The sequence below is a fragment of the Lissotriton vulgaris genome, chromosome 9 (genome assembly GCF_964263255.1).
Source record: "Lissotriton vulgaris chromosome 9, aLisVul1.2, whole genome shotgun sequence".
Lineage (NCBI taxonomy): Eukaryota > Metazoa > Chordata > Amphibia > Caudata > Salamandridae > Lissotriton > Lissotriton vulgaris.
In genome coordinates this window covers 231,843,166-231,871,047 of record NC_141697.1, presented here as the reverse complement: position 1 = coordinate 231,871,047, position 27,882 = coordinate 231,843,166, and the positions used below count along the sequence as shown (strand labels likewise).

General features: G+C 44.1%; 1 protein-coding gene across 1 annotated transcript in view; it reads right to left on the bottom strand.

Moving 5' to 3' along the window:
• The window catches only part of PLEKHG3 (pleckstrin homology and RhoGEF domain containing G3), a 608,515-nt gene that overhangs the window by 66,694 nt on the left and 513,939 nt on the right, over window positions 1-27,882 (bottom strand). The window contains exons 12-15 of the mRNA XM_086939446.1: window positions 11,417-11,503; window positions 6,111-6,144; window positions 2,218-2,313; window positions 946-984 (exon numbers count right to left, since the gene is read on the bottom strand). Coding sequence (XP_086795572.1) covers window positions 946-984; window positions 2,218-2,313; window positions 6,111-6,144; window positions 11,417-11,503 — 256 coding nt within the window. The remainder of the gene's footprint in view (window positions 1-945; window positions 985-2,217; window positions 2,314-6,110; window positions 6,145-11,416; window positions 11,504-27,882) is intronic.

Sequence of the window (27,882 nt, the reverse complement as noted above, 5' to 3'; positions counted from 1 at the left end):
ATTTGAATTCTCAAGACTGAGTATCTTATGACAGTATGAGTCAAAAAATGTCAACTTCCACAGCTAAACTTCTGGCGCCTTCATATACCGGATACCCTACCTTACTTCTCTCTATTCCTGTACCATTTATTGCTTGGTATCTCAAATTGTACAAAGATTTTTATGTTCACTTATCTTCTGTTGCGCCCATCACAATCGCTGTATATACCACATCACGCGTCGCCAAAACCTCACGAGCACTTGTACACAGTATATTATCTGTTACATATCCTTTAAATGTAACGCAGTGCCACCGTCTCATGTGTTTGTACATATGAATTTGAATATGTCCAACATGACCAACAATTGAAATACAATTTATTTTCATAAAATGTCTCCCTGGCTTTCTTTCCCTCTCTTGATTTAATCCCTGGTAACTAATTGTGCCTAATATACTTGTACACCAAACAATGCCTTTGCTTGAGACACTGTTTGTTACATACCACTGCCACAGTCTCCAAGTGGTTTAAGGGTTACTTCCTGTAGTCCGATACTACTTGAAATGAATCTATAGCCAGGCCTGTGACTACTCCAGATATGTAAATAGTATATACTGTGTTGCTACATAACTCATAGTGTTTGTACTTAAAAAATCTAAATTATTTTGTGTTATCTTTACCTAAATTTACTAATTATAGATCAAAAGAAAAGAATGCTGACCAATTGCTGTAGTAACCTCGCTTTAAGCACCATAAAATTGTAGTAATGTATCGACTATCAAGATTGGACAGGGTTGGACTGTTGCCTCGGGTGCTCCAAAATGTTTTCCGAAATAATCTAGAGCAGGATTAGCTTCTATTCTAACTGAAGCCACACAATATTTGTGGAAAGTTTGTTGAGTTGCATCTGGTCTCCACAAGACAATACTGAAAAGTGATAGGATGAACAGGTACATTATTTACTCACCTTTATCATTAAAATGTTTCAAGATAAGTTTTGAAGGCTCTAAAAAAGGTAAAACAAAATAGTTACTTTATTTTCAGATAAAAACATACAAATTAAGCTGCAGCAATGCCAATCCCTTTGATAAAATGCCCTGCCTCACTATTCCAAACACATGTAAAGTAAAAAATAAAACACAAGATAAATAAGGCATCAGGAAGCACATATAATGAGTACTTCCTCCACTATATAAATTGCCCACTTTGTTCAGGATCCCAGGTCCCAAGTAGGTTTGCATTCTGCATCAGTGATCGTATGAGTGTAATATGAGTGGATCTCATACTACACTGTCTTCGTCCTTGACACGATGTCTCATTGGTTATGAGCAGTAAGTGCTGTGAGGGGCTCACACCCTCATGGCAAAACCTGGAACGAATGGGGTCTGAGGCAGGGCATAGCAAGCCTATTAGGTTAAAATATCTTACAGGTACATTTAATGCACCTGTTTCCTCTTACTGCTAAAATTGCTGTTACAAGTGAAGGTTGTAATAAATATATAGATTAAAAATCAGGATACTTTTATATAGTTATAAGTCAGTTCAATAGTAAAACACGGAGGACAACTGTTACCAATACTTAAGTTATTTTATTGACTGCAAAATGATGAATATGCATCCCTGTAAAAATTCCAACCAGTAGCCTACAGGTTGAACCCTGTCCTTTGTGACAGACACATTATACCACTGAGCTTTGCAAACGGTGGCACTACCACTTACCTTCATGCACCACAATGAAGCAGCAATAACCACAGTCCTCTTAATATGCACATTCCAGCAACTTGTCTCTTCTACTCCTCTTGGCATTCGAATGAACTTTTCTCCATGAGCATCTTCCACACGATGTACAACCAACAGTACACTCTATACAGATAACTTGGTAATTGTGAACAAACTGTTCACTGAATTATTCAGTAACCTTAACTTAAAGACGTGTCTCTATCATTATAAACCTATTATAAATGCTTTATATACAGATATGAACTTTACAGATATGCATTATACATCTGCACAGGCACAAGAAATGGATAACTTTGAATTGTAACTCAAGCTCTTACTACTATTCAGTCATAAACCTTGCAAAAAGACTTCTACTACCACTTGAACATACAAGTGTTACATAATGCATCATTTGTAAACAAGAGACACAGACATATCCTGATTCTGCCTACTGTAAATAACTGGTGAGGAAATTCATTACAGTAAGCACATAGTGAATTTACGAAGCTTCACCACTTACCAGACTGCCGGCGGCCTTGTCGGGCCTGCACTGCTGGGTCTACAGGTGTGATTACCTTCTTCACCCTCTCAGGGCTGTACTTGTATCGAGCTGGATCTAATGTCGGAAGGCAGAAGATGGAAAAAATTGTTTTCTTAGTACAACTTAGAAGTACACCAGGAACTGTTGGAGGTTTAAGAACTCACTCGCAACTCACAATGTTTAAACATTCTGAAGGCAAAATGTAAACACATGGTAAAGTTAATAAACAAACAAAGACATAGTGTCTCATCAAGATTGCATAACATCTTTTAGTGCTCAAATAACCAATCAGCACCTTGTATGGAATGCGGAGGTTGGTTCTACCAATCAGAACTCTTAGAATGGTGGCTCCAACTACTGTTTGATTAAATTCTACATTCAGTGAGTGTGTGAAACAGGACACAGTAGACAGGGGCTGGTGGCCTGTTTGTCTGCATGTGGTGGTTCAAATGTAGGCAGAGGTGTGCTAATAAATGTATTGCCACATGGTGTTTAGCTTCAAAAGTGTTAATTGCGTTTCTCCTCCTTATGCTCCGTTGCCATCTCCTAGGGTCCATTCTTGCGGCCAACTAACAGCCAACTAACAGTTAACACTAGGGCAGTCCAAAACAAGGTTAAACGCCATTTCTTTAAATTCAGGTAGAATAAATAACAATAATCAATTTAATTCATGCAGCACCCCAATAGTCTAAAACGCAGAGACCTGCAGAAAGCAAGTAGCAAATCACCTGAAGGTATTGGAAAACATACAACAACCTTTTTAGCACTTTTATACAAAGCTCGCTTGGTGGTGCAAAAATCAACCAACTGGATATTGTAGGACTAAATGTACAGATAGGTTTGCCCAACTTCCAATAGAGGAATACCGGCCATTTTTTCTGGTTTCAAGAGTCTGCAAAGACCTGGATGTGATAGTAAATAGGACTGTAAATCGTGTGAATTCACTTGTAACATGGCTTTTCTGCCTTTGTTCACACATTAAAAAATATTTTCCTATTTATATGTATCTGCTGTTTGAAGTGTTCACAAAGAAAGTCTAAATATACCTGCTTTAGGCGATTTTGTTAATTTCTGTACTGGCCAGGAGATTAAAGATTCAGTGGTGCTGGCAGAAAACCAAACAAGTGACAACCCTATGTACAGACAAAAGGGGTTGATTAGCTTGAACTACTGGGACTATAAGTTTGTGGCTTCAGCAGATTTTTCTTGGTATTTGCTGGTATGCAAACTCCTAATCAGTTGGACTGATTGTGGATCGGTTGCATTCTCATCTTGAATACCATTTAGAATCAGGATAGTAACAATATGTTTTTTAATTTCGGTGAATAAAATGCTGACAATTTTGTTACAGCTTCCTCAACATACATGCTACATGTACGTTGCGTTTGTTTATTTTTAAAGTGTATAGGGAACAACATCCAGCCCCAAGTACTGGGCACAACACAAAAACAAACCTACCACAGGTGATGTTATGGAAACTAAACAATTAAATGAATAGAAAAGCAAAGAAAAAAAAAAAGATAAATGTGGGCACAGGCTTTCCTAACCATGGAAAAGTTCAAGCGGGAAGGCCTGGGCAGTCTGGTTTATCTAGATGCAGACAAACCCTGTTCATGTAACCAAGAAACCACCAGTTCTGGTTTGGTAAGAGGGTTAGCCTAAGGCAAGCGCCTAGCAAGCGATACCGAATAATCTGAAAATGATCTTTAATATACATGGGTAACCAAAGAACAGTGTAAAAAAAAAATGAGTGACATAATCTGTTTTCCTTGCTCGGGTAACGAAAGGGTCTGCAGAGATGAGCATTGCCTTTAGGACTATGCCGGTAGAGATTAGAACAATGCCAGATTAGGAAGTATCTAGATCATGGATGCGAGAAGACATTCAAGCCTGATGGCAGTCAAAAGGTTTAACAAGTCGCGAACTCCCTCAATTAGTTGTGTTCCTGAACTAAATCCCATCTCCATGTAATCACATGGTTTCTAGTGCCTACTGAAGAGACCGCTCTCTTCCCACTGGTCCCACCTTGGATGTTACCATTGCTCCGCATGAGCATGCACAACAAACAACCATAAGCTTACATGCTTCCCTGAATTCCCCAGTAGCCAAGAAGTATGCATCTCTAGTACTCTCACTCTGTAACCCCTCTCCCTCCATGTCACCTTTCTTGGCAAACCTTGGAGCACAGCAACACAAATCCTTTGCATCATCCTACAAATCCAAACCTCCCCTCTGTCTATATTGATCCTTATCCCAACAGCTAGCACTTATGACCCAACAGGTTTCCACTTTGAAAGTTAGTGGAACAAGTTAAAAACCTTTTATGGGGTATTAAGGCTATAATGATACCTTTCTTGATTGAACAGGACATCAACTAGTTTCTAATTTGTGTGGTACCATCTCCCGCTTTCCTGAAGGATGAATTCAATTTGCAGTGGTTGAACAACTGAATACTTCATTTAGTGAGCCCATGTGGTTTGTTTAAAGAAACAAAAAAAACAACAATAAAACAAGACAGCTGGATGAAAGTCTTTATGAAGGTCATTTGGGGTTAGTGGGCATTAACAAGTCATCTGGATTTTCTTGTCAGCAAATGTGTCTCGGGTTCTAGTAAAATGTTAGAGGTTATGATCATGTTAGCATTTTTTGATCTGTGTATATCATCGACTCAGCAGGGCACTCCTCACTATTGCCTGATCCATTTTTGTCCATGTTATCTATGTTTCCCTGTTAGAACAATTAGCTATCACTAATTTCAGCTGCAAGATAAAAAGAAAATAAACAGAGCACCGAGAGTCTCCTAATCAAACAGTTTGAGGTCTTAAACCCAATTCAGTAACGGATTTGGAGAAAATAAAAAACATCTACTATAGCTTTATATAGTTACAGTTCAAAAGTGAGCAAGACATTTTGTTTTTGATAAGAGTGATTATGCTATGGTTCTGCAAACCCGAAGATGCATGATTTCCAATGTATTTGTCTATGTTCCAACATGACCTTTCAGTCTAATGGTCCTGGGACAGCATTAAAAAGTCTCAATCAGTCCAGAAGTTATATCTGGTTTAATTAAAAAGCACTATGGTTGCTCATCGAAGTCTACACTGCAGCTTCACATATAATGGGGAAGTGTATAGTGCTTTACAAGCAAACAGACCACAGACTGGAGTCAGTACTGTAACGTTCCCTTCATATAGCCGCTACGTTAAAATTAAATCACCTTAGGTTTGCTTTTCCCTGACTGAATGCCTATTTCTTTTGGCAATATCTAGAAGACCCTGCAACAAGAAGAAAAGTGTCTAAAACTCAAGAGGACACTTAAAATTCCAAATTTGATTGAACTTCTCTAGAATGCCTTGCAATCCAGTCACTGCTAATCTTGTTATTTTGGATCATCCAATGTTTTCCCCTACTCTATTCTTGTTTTCAATAATAATGTCAGTGGATAGAGAATCCCTGGTAAATTAATTTCTATCTTGGTTTTACTCCCTGCTTAGAAACCCCTATATGTTCCCTAGCATTGCATGTAGGCAGCATTTTGTAGCTGCTGTGTGTATATTTCATGTAATCAGCATTCCAAAATGAGGGTACATCGTGAAGAACGTGTTAAGCTATTCTATAAATTTTCAGATACTGTGACGACTAGAGACTGACTACAAACCTACATGAGCCTATATTCTGTGTTATATTTACAAACAGTACACGCGAGTAGCTGCAGGTGAGACTTTTCAAAACTGAAAGTTGGCTGCGAAAGCTTTCACACAAGTGGTAGATGAGAATGACTCAAGGAAACAGGATGCAGCACAGTTATCTTTGAATGGCCTGCAGAAGAAATGTAATGAAAATAATAATAGAAACATAAAACTGATACTTACATAAGGCATCCATTTCCAAAATTGCTTCTTTTGCCTACAATGAAAAACATTGAAGAATCTTACTTATACAGTCTTTAAGTCAAGTCATACTTTTCTAATGTGGTAGGCAACCATACCAGAGGAAGCCTGTACTATGCAAAAATCATCACTCCTCAACCAAGGACATTATATGAAAGAAAATACTAAGAAAACCATAACCACAAACTCTTCAGGGAAATAAAAGGAGCAATGGTGAGAAACATAATAAAAAAAGTGACTGACTCTTTGTTATCAACTGAGTTCAGGTAATTGATCTCTTGATAATGTTTTTTTTTTTTAATAGACATGAGGAAGATTTGCCTGTGCATGATTCCCCGTGCCAGCAAGAACCCCCATCGTGGCTTTGCACACTGCATCACCAGACCCGGATACCGAGAACCACTGATTCCGGATCCCATTATTCTGAGGGCAACCTTACAGATCTACCATGGTCCTTTTGCCCTGGAACTAAACATATTTAACAAGTTTTTCCTGAATTGAGTGCTACACAATCGTGATAATCTTATAAATGTGTATTCTTAAGGCAATTACTCTCTGTCCTGAGGATGAACCTTTATTAAGCGTGGTTCGAAACGTCGTCGACACCATTACACTAAATGCATAAATTGTTTTATACTTTTCCTTGCATATGTGTATGTTACAGATTGTCTGGTTTATGATTTACCCTAATCAGATGTCCTACTATTGCCTGCTATTTTTGTCCTTGTTCTATGTTTTCTTAAGTGTGTTAGTCGGACACCGGCTGGTGTCCCGCTTCTATCACACTCAGTGTTCTATTGTTGCATAATTATCCTTGTATCAGGGTAATAAACTGTCCGGCTGGACTTTTTTTCCCATAAAATTATAGTTCCATTTGGTCTATATTTATCTTCTTTTATAGTTTCTTGTTCTAAGGACCACTGTTCTTTACAATATATGCATGATGTGAAAGCAGGTCTTATGAACACAGCAATCATATTTTACAAATAGATTAAAGTGATAACGATTGAAGAATTCCATTGATCAGGAGAGGACATCAATGTCCTTAGTAGTACAAAAGTTAATGTACTGCACACCATAGTACACTGTGCTTAATGAATGCCAATTTTCAGGTCTGGTTCAAGTGTAATGACGACTGGACAGACAAATGCCACAACACACATAAAATATGGACCCATTGTAAAGGGAGTCAGGATGGCTAAAAATCGCGTTTGTATATAGTGTCAACAATCCTTACACCACAGTTACGTAGCTGCAACTGGTTTAAGAAAAGTATTGCTATCTGAAAGCCAAAATCTGAAAATAAGAAATGTATTTATATTACTAAGAAGGCACACTGAAAGGTGGTTAGTTAGTTTTGAACAAATATGTAATTTGCATCTCTAATTCTCTAAGCCAATGACAAATAGTTTTTAGAAGTTGAACTTGGAGGGTATAAATGAAAAATTATTCAATTGACAAATAAAAATATTTAACTAATTCTTCAAGGAAACACTAGAGTAACCCATGCCATTAATCATTCATGACTCCCTGGACATTCTGACCTTCTACTCTTCCTTATGCACTAACAGCTTGATAATTCTGAAAGGACAATTTCGGATTTGTATTTATGTAACTGTAACAGTTATCCTTTGTGTTTTCTCTCTAGATGTGGCCATCATCGGATAGTGAGGCATAAGATTCGACTATGTAGGTGGAGCTAGAACTGACTTGAACTCTTCTCTGCAAGTTCAATTTCGCCACAACCATGTGGCATGAGATGTAAAAAGAAAATGGACCCCCCAACTATAACAACAATGGACATTGGTTACAATACTGGCACTTTATTATGTTTTGGCTATACAGCTGGCAAACCTCTTTGGTGCATGTATGCAGGCCCTGGTGATTTGTACTCATTAGGACACAAAGACTTGTACAGATCACTGCAGACTGTTGCTTGAGTCTCCAGTCCCTTTTCACTGTTCAAAGCAGCTGCATCGAGGCTTGATGGAGTGTGCTATATGAGCCCCACCGTCTTGCATTAGATGCGACTATCTGGTGCAGTAAATAACACGTTTCAGTGTCAAAATACTGCAACAGAATATGAATAGATTCTAATCTGGGGCACAGACATTAATTCAATCACATCACACTAAATAATAACACAGTAGAAAACTGATAAGTCTGCCTATAATTAATTTTGGCCTCAGAATTAAAAAGCTCGGTCTGTACCTGAAATGCTCCCATTTCTCTATTAGACAGGTCACCATTTGGGGTGAACATAAAGCAAATGACTGCCAAAGCAAATCTATTTAATGTCAAATGTGTGGGTCAAGCAATGTAAAGGCAATACCTACCTATAATCTCCATCTATGATACAAAACGCGTGAAAGTGAACTGATCAGAATGAGCGGAGCTGTATCTCAATTCAGCTTGTCGTCTCGCTCTGTGGGCGCTCACCTCCACTGCCCTTGGCTTTCCAGCATGCACAGTGATGGTTTGGGTGTAGGGCCTAATCTGTGGCAAGACCCTGAATACAACTCACTGCACAAGCCAATCACTGCTGAACACAGCCTTTTCTCATGCAGAGAGAGGATTGGGCATTGGGCCTGGCTTGCAACAAGACCCTGGGACTGGCCTGTAACAAGACCATATAGCCGGCATGCAACCAGGCTATGCACAACTCATTGCAGGCACCAAACTCCTGCTGTTCAACCCCATTGGTCATGCACACTGACCAGATACACTCTGGGATTGAACATGATTAGAGGGTTCTGGAGTGGAGTTCGGGAGGGTCTCTAGGAGGGAGCTGGCCTAGCGTCAGAGGTTTAAAAAAAAATGATGCTGATAACTGAGTGGGAGGAGCATCCAGAAAAGTATACTAGATTGTTATCCACCCTTGAATTTGCAGTGGCTAAGAGAAAAGTTTGTTGATGGGGAGCGGCCGTGCTGCAGAGTTTTGAGGAGTGGAAATCGGGCATGGACTGGTGCAAGGCTGCGAAACACCATGTTTATGAAAGTAGAGGGTGTCCCCGCAAGTGTGACAAAATATGGGGTATGTGGCGTATATTCCGGGGCCTTCTGGATGGCCATCAGGAAAAGAGTAATATCCTGCTTGAGACAAAAAGTATGACTTATAGATGACTTGTGTATGGGAGGAAGTTGTGGGGGTTGGAAGGGTCTATTCGGGATATTACTTTGAAGATCGATGCAGTATCCTGCAAGATAAAACCTTGCTGCCATGCTGGTTTTGGTTGTGTTTAATGCAAAAAAAAAAAAATGTATTAAAACATTTTTTTAAAAGAGGTTTGTGGTGATGCTCCAACTGCAGTGGGTATAATGTCACATTCCTGAGTGGTGAAAAATAACAGTTCCCCCTCCAAAAAGGTCAAATTAATATGAATAGTTTTTGAAGCACCTTGACCAGTTTGTTAACCAGAGATGCATAAAATGGCCCACCCACACGCTAAAATCACAGTTGAAAAAATGACTGGATGTGGCCTTGTGAAAGCACAACGAGATAAGGGGCCGTGTTACACATGCGGCGCACTTTCCTTCATTGTGCCAGGTGCACCTTTCAAAAGATGCGCCATGCACACCTTTGAAAAGGTGCGCCCAGCGCAATGAAGGAAAGTGCACCGCATTATGGGCCATGTGCTGCACCCAGGGCAGTCGCGAACGTGTTCTGCCCTGGGGGCAGCGCATTCACATGAAATACGGAGCGGCTGTTCAACACCAGCTCCGTGTTTTTACTCTGCAGGCGGCACTAGCTGGCACTTTGAAAGGGGATTAGAGATACCCATGCAGGCAGGTGCAGTCAGTGACTGCACCCGCCTGCAAGGAGATGTCTAGGGGATCCATGGGACCCCCTTTCCCCTCGTCAGAGGGCTGCCACCAGGGGGCGCACTGACAGTGCGCCTCCTTAGGGCTTCTTTGCCTCTGCGCCCAAATCGATAATACAGCACAGGCGCAGAAGAGAAGGGCTTCCATCATTTGCATGGGGTATGCCCCATGCAAATGAGGGAATGCCCCCTGCAGATAGCTCTAGTGCTTTATGTGCGCCAGCGCGATCGGTGTTACAGAAGGGCACGCGCAAGCGTCTGCGACCCCTTCCGTAATCCCAGATTGCCCCGGGGAACATAAAGTGGGCGCAAATGCCCGTTGTGCCCCTGGGGCACTCTGTATAATACAGCCCCAGTTCTGGACCAAATGAGTCTATTATCAGCCGCTGAATTATATGCAAGCAATACGCAGGCGGGGGATAATGTGAAGGAAGTGTGCCAAGGATCTGCTGCTGGGACTGGCCTGTAACAAGACCATATAGCCGGCATGCAACCAGGCTATGCACAACTCATTGCAGGCACCAAACTCCTGCTGTTCAACCCCCTTGGTCATGCACACTGACCAGATACACTCTGGGATTGAACATGATTAGAGGGTTCTGGAGGGGAGTTCGGGAAGGTCTCTAGGAGGGAGCTGGCCTAGCGTCAGAGGTTTAAAAAAAATGATGCTGATAACTGAGTGGGAGGAGCATCCAGAAAAGTATACTAGATTGTTATCCACCCTTGAATTTGCAGTGGCTAAGAGAAAGGTTTGTTGATGGGGAGCGGCCGTGCTGCAGAGTATTGAGGAGTGGAAATCGGGCATGGACTGGTGCAAGGCTGCGAAACACCATTTCCCTTTCCCCTCGTCAGAGGGCTGCCACCAGGGGGCGCACTGCCAGTGCGCCTCCTTAGGGCTTCTTTGCCTCTGCGCCCAAATGGATAATACAGCACAGGCGCAGAAGAGAAGGGCTTCCATCATTTGCATGGGGTATGCCCCATGCAAATGAGGGAATGCCCCCTGCAGATAGCTCTAGTGCTTTATGTGCGCCAGCGCGATCGGTGTTACAGAAGGGCACGCGCAAGCGTCTGCGACCCCTTCCGTAATCCCAGATTGCCCCGGGGAACATAAAGTGGGCGCAAATGCCCGTTGTGCCCCTGGGGCACTCTGTATAATACAGCCCCAGTTCTGGACCAAATGAGTCTATTATCAGCCGCTGAATTATATGCAAACAATACGCAGGCGGGGGATAATGTGAAGGAAGTGTGCCAAGGATCTGCTGCTGGCTGAGCCCAGTGGGAACCCACGGAAAAGGGACTGTGTGCATGCCACGTACTTGCTGTCTATTGTTCAAATGGCAATATTACAATGGGATGAATCTACAGATCGCCTAACTAGCTTATCATTGCCATTTTAGGTAATTGGTATAAAATGCAATATGCCTGCTGTCATGAGCCAAGTAATGAATTAACCATGTAATGAATTACCTTCTGGGGAATAATAGCATGATGATTTTCAAGGATCAGTTCCTTGATATGATGAGTCCATAAACGTTTTTCTTCAACTGTTCGGACCTAGAAAACAGAAAGTAAAAACCATGATATGATGATTACAAAAGGCAGCCTGTGTCAAAGGAATGCCAAAACTACTCTCCAAACAGACGAAAAATATGAAACATTTAATCAATGGTAAGCTCATTTTAAAGAATCTTACTGCATGTTTATTCATTTTCTGAATCCCAACTCGTCACTGGGATATATTTCTGTTTTTTGACGAGTTATATTCCAAAAGAAACATATTTTCTTTGTTGAGTGCCTTCATACTTTTAACTTGAATTCTATCTGCAATTTCTCTGCCATGATAAAATCAATGGGCCAATTCACTAGCTGCATGTTGTAGTACATTTAGAAGTATAGCAATACTATTATTACGTTATAAATAAATAAATAAATAAACATAATACAAATCACACTGCAAGGACCTAGATTGAGTCCACCCTGAAGTGCTCCATGACTTGAATCAAAACTGTGAGCTGCTCGCAAGGTAAGGCTAGGCACTTTCCAACAAGAATACTTTCAAATGGGCTCTTAGGAGAAGTTGGGTCTCTGGAAGATGAACCTCCGAGGGAAGAGATTTCCATGCTAAGTACCGAATTGCAAACTTTTTGCGTCCTCTGGTGGCAATGCCGAACCTCAGGATTATGGATTACAATAGGGTCAGCTGAGAGGTGACTCTTTGTTTCTGTTTTTTCCAGGTAAATCCATATGTGATACGGTCCCGCTATCTTCCCCGCCAGGACTGGGCCCTCTCAGAAACATACCGCTATCTTGTTCGCAAGGTGTAAGCCCCCTCGGACATTCTCCTGTGTCGGGAACTAGTCCCGGAACAGTAACCATGACAAGGAGACCCCCGCCCCTCTCTGTCTTGCAGGAACCAACCGGAGGTCGACATCAACATTAAGCACTTCCCTCCGACCCCGGAAGTCCCACCCCCGTGGCAGCGCCAGAACAAGTGAAAACCGAACGCGGAGACCAGAACGCCGTTGGAGCATCGTGGCAGGACACTTGGACTGGCGCCAAAGACGGAGAGCAGGCGAACCCTGAAGAAGACGTGTGGACGGAAGATTGGTGGAGTCCCTAGGAGGTGGCTGAAGAGCGGCAGCGACTCACTGGAGAGTTGCGGCGGACCGTGTGAGTACCCGTAATTCCATCTCAGAGCACGCTAGGGGCTCGTTGTAAATAACTCTCTTAGGCACAAACCTCGTAGTAGTTGCACTGTGTAATACTTGTAAAGCACCCTCACTGTGTAGAAAGACCTCCCACTCACGACCTTACCAGACACACTCTCGCTGTATACTCATCCTTTATTCCCCCCTCTCGATACCTCCCTTCCTCACGGTCTTCTCTCCATCCCTCACTACCCGGGTGACGGTGAATGCTATCTCACTAGAGTCCCAGCCAGGACTAACGGTACCTTTGTTTCTCTTATTGCCCTTCGAGGTTTATCTCCGACGTCAGACCCGCCACATGTCCCCGAAGAAAGGAACCGGACCCAAGCCCCGAAGAGGACCCGGACACTCTCCTTTGGATCTCTTCTGTTTATGACCCTCCTGTTTTCTGACTTATGTATAACAAAACACCGGCATAGCCCACTATGTCCGGCCTCCTTGCCTGATTTTCCAGCCTGCGGCACACCCACAATCACGCTGGAAGCATGGAGGCTGTCGTGAAAAGAATGGCAGAGTCCCAGGAACAATTGGGAAAATTAATGGAACAATTCCTGAAAACCGCGGAGGATGATCGGGGTCAATTGCATGACGTCCTCAAGGGCCAGGGGGTCGTTCATGAACAAGCCATGGGTAAACTGACTGACGCCCTAGGACAGCAGAGACCAATGATCTCCCTCCCATACGTGGTCCTTCAGAAGTACGTCCCGGGGGAAGACCCGGACAATTTTTTTACCAATTTTGAAAGGTTAGCCCAGGCCGCCAATTGGCCTGTCGAGCGATGGGGCCAATACTTGGGGCCCCTTTTGACTGGCGACTTGCAAGCCGCATACCAACAGGCCAACGTCCAGGGCAACACCCCATATGCGGATATAAAGAAGTGTATTTTAGAGCGCCTAGGAATAGACAACGATACATATAGAGTAAAACAGACAGGCAAAAGAAGGGCCCCAAGAAAATCCTAGGGCCCTCTCCTTCAGGATCAAGGATCTCGCAAATAGGTGACTCAGACCAGAGGCCTCCACGAAGGAAGACATCCTCGGGAAGATATACCTGGAACAGTTTCTGAACTCCCTGTACCCGGCCACCCAGCGATGAGTACGGCAACATTCCCGCCTCACTTTGGAGACGGCCTGTGCCTATAGCAGAGCCCAAGAACTCCAGCGCAGCAAGGAGGAACATCCTCATAGGCCTCACAACGCGACAGCCCTTCGACCACCCCGACCGCTACCGCCCCGGAGACTAGAGCCTTCGCCTCTCTTACCCTCACCGGTCCTGTACCGTCCTCCTAACCCCGGGCCTCAGTGCTATAACTGTGGCGGTTTTGGACACATAGCTCGCGTGTGCCCCCAGAAGGAGGAGCCGATGGAGATAGGCCTTGTACGGAACTATGTCTGCAACACTAAGGGGGCTGCACCCCCTCCATTCCACTGTCCTGTGTCTATAGATGGACAAAACGTCCTAGCCCTAGCCGACACCGGGTGCCACCAAAGTGTTCTCAGACCCCAAGACCTGGCCCTTCATGTGGGCCCCCCTACCGGAATGGTAGCCATCCAATGCGTCCATGGGCACACCAAACGTTACCCAACAACCCAGGTGCGAGTACAACACCCAGGAGACCCAGGAACCAACCTTACGGTCGGTCTTGTGCTGGCACTACCCGAACAAGTCATCTTAGGGAGCGACTACTCCGGACTTCCTATGCTCCTCCAGGACACCACTGACTCCCTGGCCCAGTGGTGGAAAGAGGCCCCTTATTGCCAGGGCCTGTCCTACCCGAATGTGGATCCCAAACCTCACAAATCCAAAAGCCAGAGGAGAAAGGAAAAGAAAGACCATACCAGTGCATATCCCATGATTATTGAGGAACACCCATGGCAGACAGACCGGGAATTCAGGGCAGCACAACAAGAGGACCCACTCCTACAAGAAGCATGGGGAAGGGCCCTAGAAAACGAGGATCCCTTGCAAGTAGGTCCCTACTTTTTCAAGAAAAACGGGTTGTTATACCGAAAAGGGGGGGGGGCACAACAGAACCCACAGTTACAGATCCCCGGTCCTTTCCAAGACAAAGTTCTCTTAGCACACAGCCACCTTTTAGGGGGTCATTTTGGTAATGAGAAAACTAGTCAGGCGGTCTTTGAGAAATTCAACTGGCCCGGCGTGCACCAGCGAATTAAAACCTACTGCCGCGAATGCACGGTCTGTCAAAAACATAGTTGTTATCGGCCACCTAGGGTACCACTACAACCCCTCCCCATCATTGACATCCCGTTTAGCAGAATAGGGATGGACATCATAGGACCCCTCCTGCCCTCACGAAGCGGGTGTTGCTATGCTTTAGTCATAGTAGATTATGCCACTCGCTTCCCTGAAGCCATACCCTTGCGTCAACCTACTGCTCAGAATATCCCCAAGGTCCTTATCTCTATTTTCTCCCGGGTAGGGTTTCCCCGGGAAATCCTGACTGATCAGGGCACGCCTTTTGTTTCAGCACTTATGAAACCGGTCTGTTCCCAATTAGGGATAAAACAAATCAGGATGTCAGCGTACCATTCGCAAACCGACGGTTTGGTTGAGCGCTATAACGCCACATTAAAACGAACCCTGAAAAAGCTATTAGGTCTAGAAGCAAAACGGTGGGAAGAAATGTTACAGCTGGCTCTATTCGCCATCCGGTGTAAGACGCAGAGCAGCACTGGCTATTCCCCCTACAAGTTGCTGTATGGCCGCCCCCCTCATACCGTATTAGACATGGCTCAGGAGACCTGGGAAGCGGAACCGGATCGCACACGACCACTCCCAGAATACATAGACAACTTGAAAACCCACCTGTCGGTGATTCTGTACATAGTCAGACAGAACCTAGAGAGCGCCCAAAGCGCCCAAAAGAGACAGTACGACAAGGGCACTAGAACCCGTGTCTTCGCCATCGGGGACCTAGTCCTCCTGATGATGCCCTCTTCTGACCAGAAACTCCTGGGACAATGTCAGGGGCCATATGCCATCCGACGACAGGTGATCCCGGTTACCTATGAGGTTGAACTGGACCCCACTTGGGCCACGTCCCAGATATACCATGTAAATCTCCTGAAAAAGTGGGAAGGGCCCCGTCCTGTCCTGTCCGGGTCCAGGCTGCCATCTCCTTTTCCTTTTGACCCCTGCCTGGATCCCGAGTTAACCACGGTACAAACCCGGGAACTCCGAGAAGCCCTGTTACCCGTGCAAGGGGTCTTCTCTTTCTATCCGGGGCGGACCACGATCACTGAACATGCCATAGAAACAGAACCAGGGAAGGTTGTCCGATTGCGACCCTACAGAGTCCCAGAGGCTCGCCGGACAGTCATACGAAGAGAGATAGAGGAAATGCAAAGGATAGGGATCATAGAACCCTCAGTAAGCGACTGGAATTCCCCTATTGTCCTTGTACCAAAACCTGACGGGTCTGTCAGGTTCTGCATAGATTATCGAGAGGTCAATAAGGTATCCAATTTCGACACCTATCCCTTACCTCGGGTTGATGAAATGGTCGAAAGGATAGGTAAGGCCAAATATATCTCCACCCTAGATCTCTGCAAAGGCTACTGGCAGATACCCGTCAGGGAACAAGATAAAAGAAAACCGCCTTCTCCACCCCTAAGAGGTTGTTTCAGTTCATAGTCATGCCTTTTGGGCTTCATGGCGCCCCGCTACTTTTCAGCGAGCCATGAACCATGTCTTACGGCCATACTCTCTGTATGAAGGAGCCTACTTAGAAGACATTATCATTTACAGTGATAGCTGGGCTCAACATCTAGTACATCTTTTCGATGTCGTCTCCTCCCTAGGCTCCTTTGGTTTTTCCATCAACCCCGCCAAAACAACCCTTGCAGCACAAACCGTCAAATACTTGGGCTATCTCTTGGGTGAAGGCCTGATAAGACCCCAGAAAACCAAAACCGAAGCCATCCAGTCCCTTCCCTTTCCTCAGACGAAAAAGGACCTCCAAGCCTTTCTGGGACTCCTGGGCTATTACCGTAGATTTGTTCCCAATTTCTCAAAGAGAGCAGCTCCCCTTACGGACCTCCTGAAGAAAACTACCCAAACCGAGGTTGCCCTGAAAAACCCCACTCCCTTATTATGGCAGGCCTTTTCAGACCTGAAGCATGCCCTGACTTCCAGCCCTGTCCTGGTAAGCCCCGACTATTCCCTACCCTTCGTTTTACAGACTGATGCCTCAGACCAGGGCTTGGGGGCCGTCCTATCCCAAAAAGACGACCTAGGGAACAAAACAAAAACCCATCCTCTATCAGCAGGAAACTGTTCCCCAGGGAAAAGAACTACGCCATGGTGGAAAAAGAAGCGCTTGCAATAAAATGGGCTGTCGAAAGCGTACGTTACTACCTGGAGGGCCGAGACTTCACGATCTACACAGATCACGCCCCTTTGGAGTGGGTGGCCCGGAATAAAGGACATAACGACCGGGTCCTCCGTTGGTTCCTGTCCCTCCAGCCCTTCCATTTCAGAACAGAACATCGGAAGGGAACAGACCAGGGCAACGCTGATTTCCTATCCCGATATCCCTTGTCCCCAACCCGTACAGGAAGGACAGCTAGGGGAAGGGGATGTGATACGATCCCGCTATCTTCCCCGCCAGGACTAGGCCCTCTCAGAAACATACCGCTATCTTGTTTGCCAGGTGTAAGCCCCCTCGGACATTCTCCTGTGTCGGGAACTAGTCCCGGAACAGTAACCATGACAAGGAGACCCCCGCCCCTCTCTGTCTTGCAGGAACCAACCGGAGGTCAACATCAACAGGAAGCACTTCCCTCCGACCCCGGAAGTCCCACCCCCGTGGCAGCGCCAGAACAAGTGAAAACCGAACGCGGAGACCAGAACGCCGTCGGAGCATCGTGGCAGGACACTCGGACTGGCGCCGAAGACTGAGAGCAGGCGAACCCCGAAGAAGACGTGTGGACGGAAGATTGGTGGAGTCCCTAGGAGGTGGCTGAAGAGCGGCCGCGACTCACTGGAGAGTTGTGGCGGACCGTGTGAGTACCCGTAATTCCATCTCAGAGCACGCTAGGGGCTTGTTGTAAATACCGTGTAAATAACTCTTAGGCACAAACCTCGTAGTAGTTGCACTGTGTAATACTTGTAAAGCAACGTCACTGTGTAGAAAGTCCTCCCCCTCACGACCTTACCAGACTCAGTCTCGCTGTATACTTATCCTTTATTCCCCCCCCCCCCCTCTCGATACCTCCCTTCCTCACGGTCTTCTCTCCATCCCTCACTACCCGGGTGACGGTGAGTTCTATCTCACTAGAGTCCCAGCCAGGACTAACGGTACCTTTGTTTCTCTTATTGCCCTCAGAGGTTCATCCCAGACGTCAGACCCGCCACAAGTCCCGAAGAAAGGAACCAGACCTAAGCCCCGAAGAGGACCCGGACACTCTCCTTTGGATCTCTTCTGTTTATGACCCTCCTGTTTTCCGACTTATGTATAATAAAACACAGGCATAGCCCACTATATCCGGCCTCCTTGCCTGATTTTCCAGCCTGCGGCACACCCACAATCACACCATATTAGTTTAAAAATAATCTAACAGGTAGCAGAGAAAGAAAAGCTAAGAAAGAAATGGACTATTTTCTTTTCCTCTAGGTTAGGATGCCATTTGTATTCCTTGCTCTTTGAAGATTGAGAATTTGATTGCATGGGAGAACCAATATTTGAGTGTACAACAGCCTGGTGCATATCAATAACCCGGCCATCACAGTGCTCTGTTCTGTGAGGTTCAAATGCAGCACATTTCCAAGAATGCTAGATTTGTAAAAATCAGAATTAATTACAGTGTCAATCTGTCCACAGAATCATGAAAATTGCTGGTAGTGGCACAAAGAGGGCATAGTTAAGCATTTATTTGAGCCTACTATACTGAATGGTCTGGAGCCACCTGACCTGCTCTAAAACAAATTGTTATACTATTAACTGGGTTTTATTGAGAGAAATATACATGTGTTATTTTATATTTTGGCGGGTATCGGTTTCCAGAGCCGATTCGCACAACCACATCTGCATTAGGTCTTGGAAGCAAGTGACCAGCCTTCAAAACCTCCCACCACAAATGAGAATAGCCACAAAGAGGGAAATTTGCAATTATCTGGAGGACTCAAAATGCCTAAAACTGCCATCCACCCATTCCCTTAAGGCAAATGAAGGTTCATCTCGAGATTTACCCTGAATCACTTAAACCAGGCATCCAGACTGGCACAGGGTCTGGTTGCTTTGTGGACTAATGAGTCCACTGTAGGGGCTTGTGTTTGACCTCATGATCGCAGGTTCAAATCCAAGTGTCCACTCAGCCTTTCATCCTTTCTGAAGTCAATAAAATGAGTAACAATTAGTTGGGTAACAATAAACATTTGTTATTCAGATCTGAAATACCCGTTGTGGCCAAAGTGCGCTTTACAAATACACATTAGGTATTCAAAATATTAGGAAAAATATTGCTGCTTTTCAAATATTTGAACCCATTCAGCCAAGTTCTGCAGTAGCTTTGAATAAAGTTAACAGCTAATATTTTTTTCTTTATGATGTGGGTTTTTTGTGATGTTTTTGTTTCTGCAGGAGACATGCTCTATGAAGTGTGGGCTGGAAACTCTTAATCATTCTCTTCATCTGCTTTACAACCCCTTTTCCACACGGAGTAGCATTTTCAAGTAGATCTATTTTCCTTTCTTTACAAAGTTAAGAGCGGAATCTGCTTTACCAATGCCAGTGTGGTCAGTCAGTACCGCAGTACCGCTCTGTAAATGACATGCAGAACCTTTATAGGTGCCACTTCGGCACGAGGAGTCAGTGATTTTCAAGACTGTCCAAGCCCACAGACAGAGTTCGAAAAGCAAAATAGTTAGATAGTGTGCAGATTCCTAGACTTGGGACTTTTCAATAAACAGAATCCAATCACAGAACAAGAAGGAGGGGAGGATGGGTGAGAAATCTGAGGCTAAATGGAGCCTTAGCAAATTTAAGTAATTTAGTTCTTCAGATAGCAACTTCTATCGCAGAAGACTCCGCTTCTGAATCGATACCAAAGCACTACCCATTCAGTGTGGGGATTGGAGGTCTGTAAATGGATTCAAACCAGAGAGTACATCGGGACTAAGCAGGCAAAACGCCCCTCTTGGCGACCCTGACTGCCACGCACTAGTGCTTCGTGAAAGTATCAAGGGACACCCATGTAGCCATCTGGCAGATGTCCAGGACAGGGACTCAGAGTAGCAAAGCAGTGGTAGCAGCTTTGGCCCATGTGGAATAAGCATGCAGTCATTCTGGAGGCTGCTTTTTGGCCAATGCAAAGCAGATCTCAATGCAGAGCACGATCCAGTAGGAGATGGGTCTTTTCTGCACTACCTTGCCTATTTTAGTTTCAGAGAACCCCATAAGAGCTGATAGTCCACCCAGTGATATTTGAGAGAAGCGGAGTACTCCCTTGAAGGTTTGATCGACGTGGAACAGATCACAACTTTTGAAAGGAAGGATGCCCAACTCCCCAGAACCAGTTAGTCTGGATAGAAGGAATTGTATGGCGGATGGACACAGAGCCTGAAGCTCACTCACATGCCAAGATAAGGTGATGAGGAACACCGTCTTGAAAGTAAGGAGCTGTAAGGACAGCTGTGAAGTGGTTCAAAAGGAGAGCACATTAGAGATGTCAGGACCAGATTATGGACCCACTGGGCATGACAAAGAGAAGGGAGTAACACATGTTGTAGGCTGAAAGATAACCCTCAACTGTACCCAAATTAAAACCTTGCTGAGCAAGAGACTGAGCGAATAACAAAACGTTAGATCATTTGGCCAGGTGGGGGTATTCTGGTCTGTACCGAACCATGTCACAAATTGTTCCCAGCAACAGGCGTACACAGGTTTAGTCGGGGATGCCTGGAGGCTAAGATGACATCAACCAATTTCGGGGAAGGGTCTATGGTGTCCAGCTGTCTCTGTTCAATCTCCAAGCATGAAGGTGGAGATTGTGTAGGCCCAAATGCATGACCCTGGCCTGCTGCTGCAACAGCAGGTCCTCCTGGAGGGCCGGCTTGATCAGACACATGCTCAAGCCCAAGAATCCTGGATACCATACTCTCTGTGCCCAATCCAGAGCTAATTGGTTTTGATGTTTTTGAGAAAATTTGGCATGAGTGGTATTGGTGGAAAGGCATCCAGGTGTCCACTTTCACTTGAGATGCAATGCATCTCCGAGCGATGCCTTGGGAATTCCAAAGCACATAAGTGCTGACACCGAACGTTCTCTGTAGTGGTTACAAGATTCAGCCAAGGATCTCCTCATTTGCCATAGAAACCTTGTGCCAACTCTGGGTTAAACTGCCATTCATGGTCCGTCAGGCACTAAGGGCTGAGCCTGTCCGTCCTGGCATTCAACAATCCTGTCAGGTGGTTCATCGCAAGGAAAATGCCTCGGTGACCCCAGAGGTGATGTGTGAGCATTTTGTATCTTCTTCTGTTGTGTTTTATCTAGGACCCCGATCAATATTGTGACCTTATGCCTCTATACGGCTATAATCAATAGATATCCCTATAATGGCATAAACGATCAGAGCCATATTTCAGTAACTCGTCTCTGCAGCTCATTAAAGTATATGACATAGCAGAAGCCACTTCCTTAGATTCCTAGATAACACTCAGAGTTCTTTCAACAGAAAACCCTCAGCAACCTGGGAAAGCCCCGCTAGCTTTGTTTTGATTAGTAATAGAACTCTAACGAGCACTGTAAGAACGACCAGTTCTTAGAGACATCTTTATTGACGTCTTATGTCCAAAAACTTACGTCAAACAAGGCACCTTTCAGGTATAAATAATACCAACGTTGCCTTACGCAAACGCGATGGTGGTGGTGAATACAGGAGCAGAACAGCTGTCCCTTGCAGAGCCCAGCAGATGCGAGAAGCCCACGGACGCTGCCCCTCCTCCTCCTTGACGCGCTGAGAGAGACGCTGTCTTTTCTCCTGCCGAGAAAATCCAGCTCCGGCATTTCCAGCCTACCCTTGCGGGTAACTGGAATATCGAGTCCTGAGAGGAGATACCAGACCTCCAACATTCTATTCCAGAGGTACGGTGCTGACTAAACCCTTAGAGAGAATTCTTGAAGCAAACCCTTGGCAAAACCAACTTAACTTAAACTGCTACTTACTCCCTCCCAAGTGTTATGCTTAGGTCAGGTACACTGGGGTAGGCGTAGTTAGAAGCACCAGTTGAGGACGTTAGCCAAATGTATATATGAATGTATATATTTTATTCATTTTAACCATCATATGGCTAAGCAACCATATCAATGCTTTTACTGTATTATTTCGCAATACTCCTTTTACTGTACTCACTTTTTATAATAACAGGTCTTGCAATTGTGGCAATTCATTTCTCTTGCATGAGAAGGAAGACTGTTCAATAAATAATACCTTTTATTGAAAACACCAGTCTCTCTATTCTCTGCATCAAGGTGAAAGTAATTTTGCATAACTGACTGAGTGAAATAGCTGTCTATTGTTTCACACGACTCTAGAGATTGACTCTAATTCTGAGGAGCAAAGTTGTCATGTTCATGCGGTTGTTGGAAAACTGAATCCCTTCTTGTCTGAGCCAGGGAAGCTGATCACTTCCTATTCAGTCAAGAAAGTTTCCAGTGACCTTTGAGCTAGTTGGTACAAACCCAATTAAGTCTAACATAAACAGTAGAGACCTAGAAGACCGCACTTCTACATCTACACTGCTGTTTATGTTATTCCAATGCGCAGGGCCTATAGGGAAAATAGGAACTACACTACATGGCGCCCAACGTTTGGTAAGGCGATAAAACTAACGCAAGACGTTAGAGTAACTCAGTCGTGCTTTTTTCACACAGACCCTTTCTCCCGTAAATACTCCAATAGACGTCTGGAGTGGGTGAAAGGTTAAAATCCGCCCGAACTTAGTAGGAAGAGATTCCTATGTAGAGCTTCTGGTTTATTCAACGTTGAAGGATACAGTGTTCCAAAATATTGTGCACCTAATCTTTGTTTCCTTGAAACCTGATCTGCAACAAAAGACCTTCCTGACAGTAAAATGCCAGGAGAAGGCGGGAACAACGGAACCGCTGAAGCCGCAGTAAATGCGACTCAGCGGGGTCCCGATGTTACAGGAATTAATGAACCGGGTGCAATAATCATCCTGGTCAACATAAGAAAAACTATAACGTTAAAACGTATAGAAAACGGACTGACCACACAAGGTGGCACAGTCGTCTTCGTGATAGAGGCACATGAATATCGGCAGACATTTCTATTCTTGGATAAAATTTCCAGAGGCAAACGCTACAACACACGAGTTCCACTATTACAAAATAGAGGATCCACCGGATGAGTACGCTCCTTTCGAGGAGATTGAAATCCCATTAAAATACCAAGAGCATCTGCTCTGGTTTAAAGGCGCCCTAAAACACAATGATCATATTACCAGGCTCGGTCCACTAGGTAGACCAGGAGCAACGTGGCCGGTTCTAGCCAGCTACACACCACATCCGGACATTGATAGAATGTCAAAAGAAGAACTTTTAGCACAGCTAAAAACATTAATCAAAATACATAGACAGTTAGTCCAATATGTAATGCGGACTGCAACAGTCCAAACAGCTGTTAATGTTCCACAGCTGACCCCTCATCAGGGGGACACAAATAAAATTACACCACAGAACATACAATCATGTCTTGGTAAAACACCCATAAAACGGGAACAAATTCCTTTCTGGTTAGCTCAGAAAATTACTCAAATAGAGGCAGTATTTCTGAATACTACCCCTATTGAGAAACACAGAATTCTGACCATCTGCCTTCCAATGGGGGTGGCACCACATTTTGAGGACTGTGACACTTGGGGTACAGTTTTTGCTTCCATTTACACAAAAACACATGGTGTTCCGTCAATGGCGGTAATACCAGATGTGCTAAAACAGATTCAGAATGAATACGGTCCAGAACCTGCTTTAACTCTTGGTATGAAATTACTGAAAGACTTCAAAGCAGGTCTCGGCTATATTACTAGCCAATATAAAAGGAGAAGCAGCATTTGTGGCGATCCGCCAGAAATTGAAGGAAACAGATATAACAGATCAACCAATTGAGCTTGCCAGAATTATAGAAAAATGTTATGAAGAATTAGGTAGAGACAGCTTGGGTGGGAAACCAGTAAAACCCCAACTACTCTAAAATCCTGAAAAATCGTTTATTAAAAATAATTTAAACACTCCTAAAAAGAGCTGGGATGGAAATAAACAATCCACTCCCAAGGAAAAAGTTTTCCAGACCAGAGGAAGGTCTCCTCGACGGAGGGAAAGAACTCCGACTCGAGAACACCAGTCTCCCCAGAGGGAGCCCTCTGAGAAAAGATATAACCTAAGAAATAGGGATAACTTGAAAAAGCCTGCTAGATATCAAAGTATTGATACACGTCCCTCTCGATCTTTTTCGCAGAAATCAGAAAGAGGGCGGTCAGACCCGTGAGAGCATACCAAGTCCAAAGGCAAGGAACCTGCTCAAAGTAAAAAATTACAATTTCCAAGAAAGAAGGTAGCCAGTATTAGAGTAATCGAACATGCCGAGAATACGGAGGACACAGCTGAAAAACGGGGACTGGGCACAGACAATGCTAGACAGTGCAGCAGAAATCACCATAGCTCGCAAGATCCTGATGAGTGAACTGGAGACAGTGGACACGAATGAATATATTCAAGTAGAAACTGCCGACACCAGAGTAAGCGAACCTCATAAGATATACGAAATAACACTGCGTATAGAGGGAGATAAGACTAGGAAAATAAGGGGTCTATTTTGGGATAACCTCTCAAAAGGTTATGACATCCTGTTAGCTGAGAAAGTTTGGCCCCCAGAGTTTGTCAGGGAGTGCCTTCATGGCGAAGAAATGATTATGCCTGCCTTCTCGAATCACATTCCGATTCACACTAAATATATATATGCAAGGAAATGGGCAGTAGCCCAGGCACCAGCATTATATAAAAATCATGTAGGATGGGATGAGGACTCTCCTCCTCACAAAATCCAGTTAAAATGTCAACCGACTGCACAAAGGCAGTACCCAGTTACGCAAGAAGCTAAAAAACAGGTCAGGGAGATTTTAGATCAACTTGAATACCAGGGGGTGATTGAAACATGCATCTCTCAAATGAACAATCCTTTGTTTCCTGTCTCCAAACCGGACGATTCATATCGTCTAGTCTTGGACTACAGACACCTTAACTCATGCTGCAAAACATTTGCAGTACAAAATTCGCATAGTGCTGCACTAATGAATAACATAGTTCGCAAAAAATATAAAACGACATTAGACATATCTAATGGTTTCTTTTGTCAAAATATTGCACCAGAAAGCAGATACTTGACCGCTTTCTCAATAATGGAGTCACAGAAAAATTTCTGTAGGCTCCCACAGGGATTCAAGAACAGCCCCGGACTATTCTCAGCCAGAGTAACAGAGTTACTACAAATGTATGATGATGAGGCATTATCTTACGTCGATGACATCTATCTAACAGACGACGACTTGGATATCCACTTGAAAGGGTGAACACCATAATACTTGGGTTCGCTGCAGAGGGTTACAAATTCAACTTTAAAAAGTCAAGAGTTGCCCATCTGACAGTATTATTTTTAGGATAAGAATTATCAAGTGAAGGAAAAAGCCTAGCGGACAACTTCTTAGAGAAGTGCGCTGTACTCCAAGCACCAAAAACGCTGAAAAACTTACAATCGATTCTAGGCTTCCTGAATTTCGGAAGAACTTACATTCTAAATTATGCGGAGAGGGTTAAACCGCTCTACGAATTAATTAAACCTGATTTTAAACCAATCAACTGGACTCAAAAACACACAGAAATTTTGAGATCATTACAAACGGACATGTTAGCAAAAACAAAATTAGAAACACGTGACAATACAATCAACCTTGTAATCCGAGTCATCCCAGGAAGATGCGGATTCACGTACCTGGCCTCTAATGAGGGAGAAATGGTACCAATAGCTTAAAAATCTCACTTGTACACACAAGCAGAAAAAACATTCAGTCTCACAGAAAATACTGTGAAAGCAGTGCAAACTGCTATAGCTAAAGAACGAGAACTAGCACAAGGCAAAAGGATCACTGTTCTCACAGCAGAATCCGCCTTCGAGGCACTATTCAGCCCAGTAAACCTGCCTACAGTGTCACTGGATCCGAAATGGATACAGTGGGAAAATTCTCTTGCACAGAAGACGTGAAATACTATTTCGCCCGCACATGAAAAAACTGAATGATTTAACTTATGAAAAAGAATATCCTCTGCCAATCGAAATTCTTCCTCTACAACAGTACTCCTGTATAATCTATACAGACAGATTTGTACAGCATTACAATGTAGAAAATAAATCCTATGATGCAGCCTGTGCGATTGTTAAAGGTCGCTGGCTCTGCGGTAAATTCAGACCGAAAATAACAAAAACTGAATCACTGAGAAAATGTTCGGCACAGCGAGCTGAAATCAGAGCTTTAAAGATGGCGCTTGAAAATGCAGAATGTGAATTCCCGACACTAATCGTGTGCGATTTGCATTTTTGCGCCAACTCTTACAATAATGAGTTGCAGAGCTGGATTCAAAAAGATTACAAATATGACACCGGTGCCACAATCAAGCATAAAATGCTTTGGAAGCAAGTAGTTATTTTACAGAAAGAACTACAAAAGACTCATGTGATACACACTCTGAGTCATCAACGTGATGGCGTTCACGTTGCAGGGAATTCATTGGCTAATACAGGCATAGCGGAAGCAACTAAACCGGCTTCCGTAGCCACAAAAAAGCGTTCAGAAAAATATATAGATGGGGAGACCCTGCTGGCAGTAAAAACGTCCTTAAAAGGCGACTGTGCAGCACTACCCATGAACTATCCACTCAATTATGCATACGTAATTGATGCAAACTCCGTTCCTTTTGCTCGAATCCCTGGAGTGGGGGATAGGGACATTCCAAACACGAATCTGTGAATCTTTTTAATAGCAGACGCACACATGGGATTGGGTCAGAGGCACAAAAAGATCAAAGAATCTCTGACTGAATTACAATCAGTATACTGGTGGCCGGGGATGAGCGTGCAACATCAAATATTTGCAAAAAACTGTCAAGACTGCAGCAGAGAACGCAGTAGTGAACCGGTCCAGCCTGTTGCACAGATACCTTTTATGGACAGGGTAATGCTGTCCACATGCAATCCATCGTCCTATTAATTGTTTAAGACTACATTCACTTTAAAAAATGTGGCCCCAGCGCTCGGCTGTTATAAAAGATCTGAGAGTCTTTATCGGCACATACGCAATTGCCATGTTTCATTCGGACCAGGGTCCTGCTTTCAGCTCTCAAGCTTATAAGGAGGCCATGGCCAGTATGGGCATTGGGTTGCGATTCTCTTGTCCATTCCACCCGGAGGGAAACAGTGTAGTGGAAAGAAAAAACCGTGACATAAAGCAATCTATAACAGCGAGGGTATTAGGTTCGGGTGATGGGTGAGTCAAACATTTAATAAGTGTCCAACGTAGTCTTAATAATTTGCCAAGAAATTCTCTAAAAGGTTTCAGCCCGTACGAACTATTGTTCGGAATTAGAATGCATGTTCAGGATCTTGATAGTCAGGCTTCAGTGGTTAAAGATAAAAATAAAGACTGACATCAAAGATCGTTTGGCTGTTTTACAGGACTTGAATGAAACAAGAAAATCCTTAAGCAACATAAAAATAAAGCAACAGCCAACTACCACTGAAGACACCATCTGTCCCAGCAAGACCTGTCTGGATTCCAAAGTTTGTGGATCTGGTCAGAGAGAAAATAGCGGTGAAGAAGGAATTTGGGCCTTCTCACAGAAAAGCAGTACCTGTCTTAGCAATCAACGGAACAAGATCAGTAGTACTACCGCCACTTGCTGGTAAAAAGGAGAACAGAGTTGTATCAATCGACCTGGTAAAACCACAAGCATGTGGCCTATAATCAACAGTAGGCCAAGTGGACTCCCAAGAAATAACAGAATACCGAAATTTGCAACAATCCAAGAGGTTCAAACTGAAAGACTAATCACATTTGATAAACCTACAGTGCACAGAGAGGGACTATGCAATATAGCCATGGAACTCATGCCTCTTGAAACACAGATTGAAACA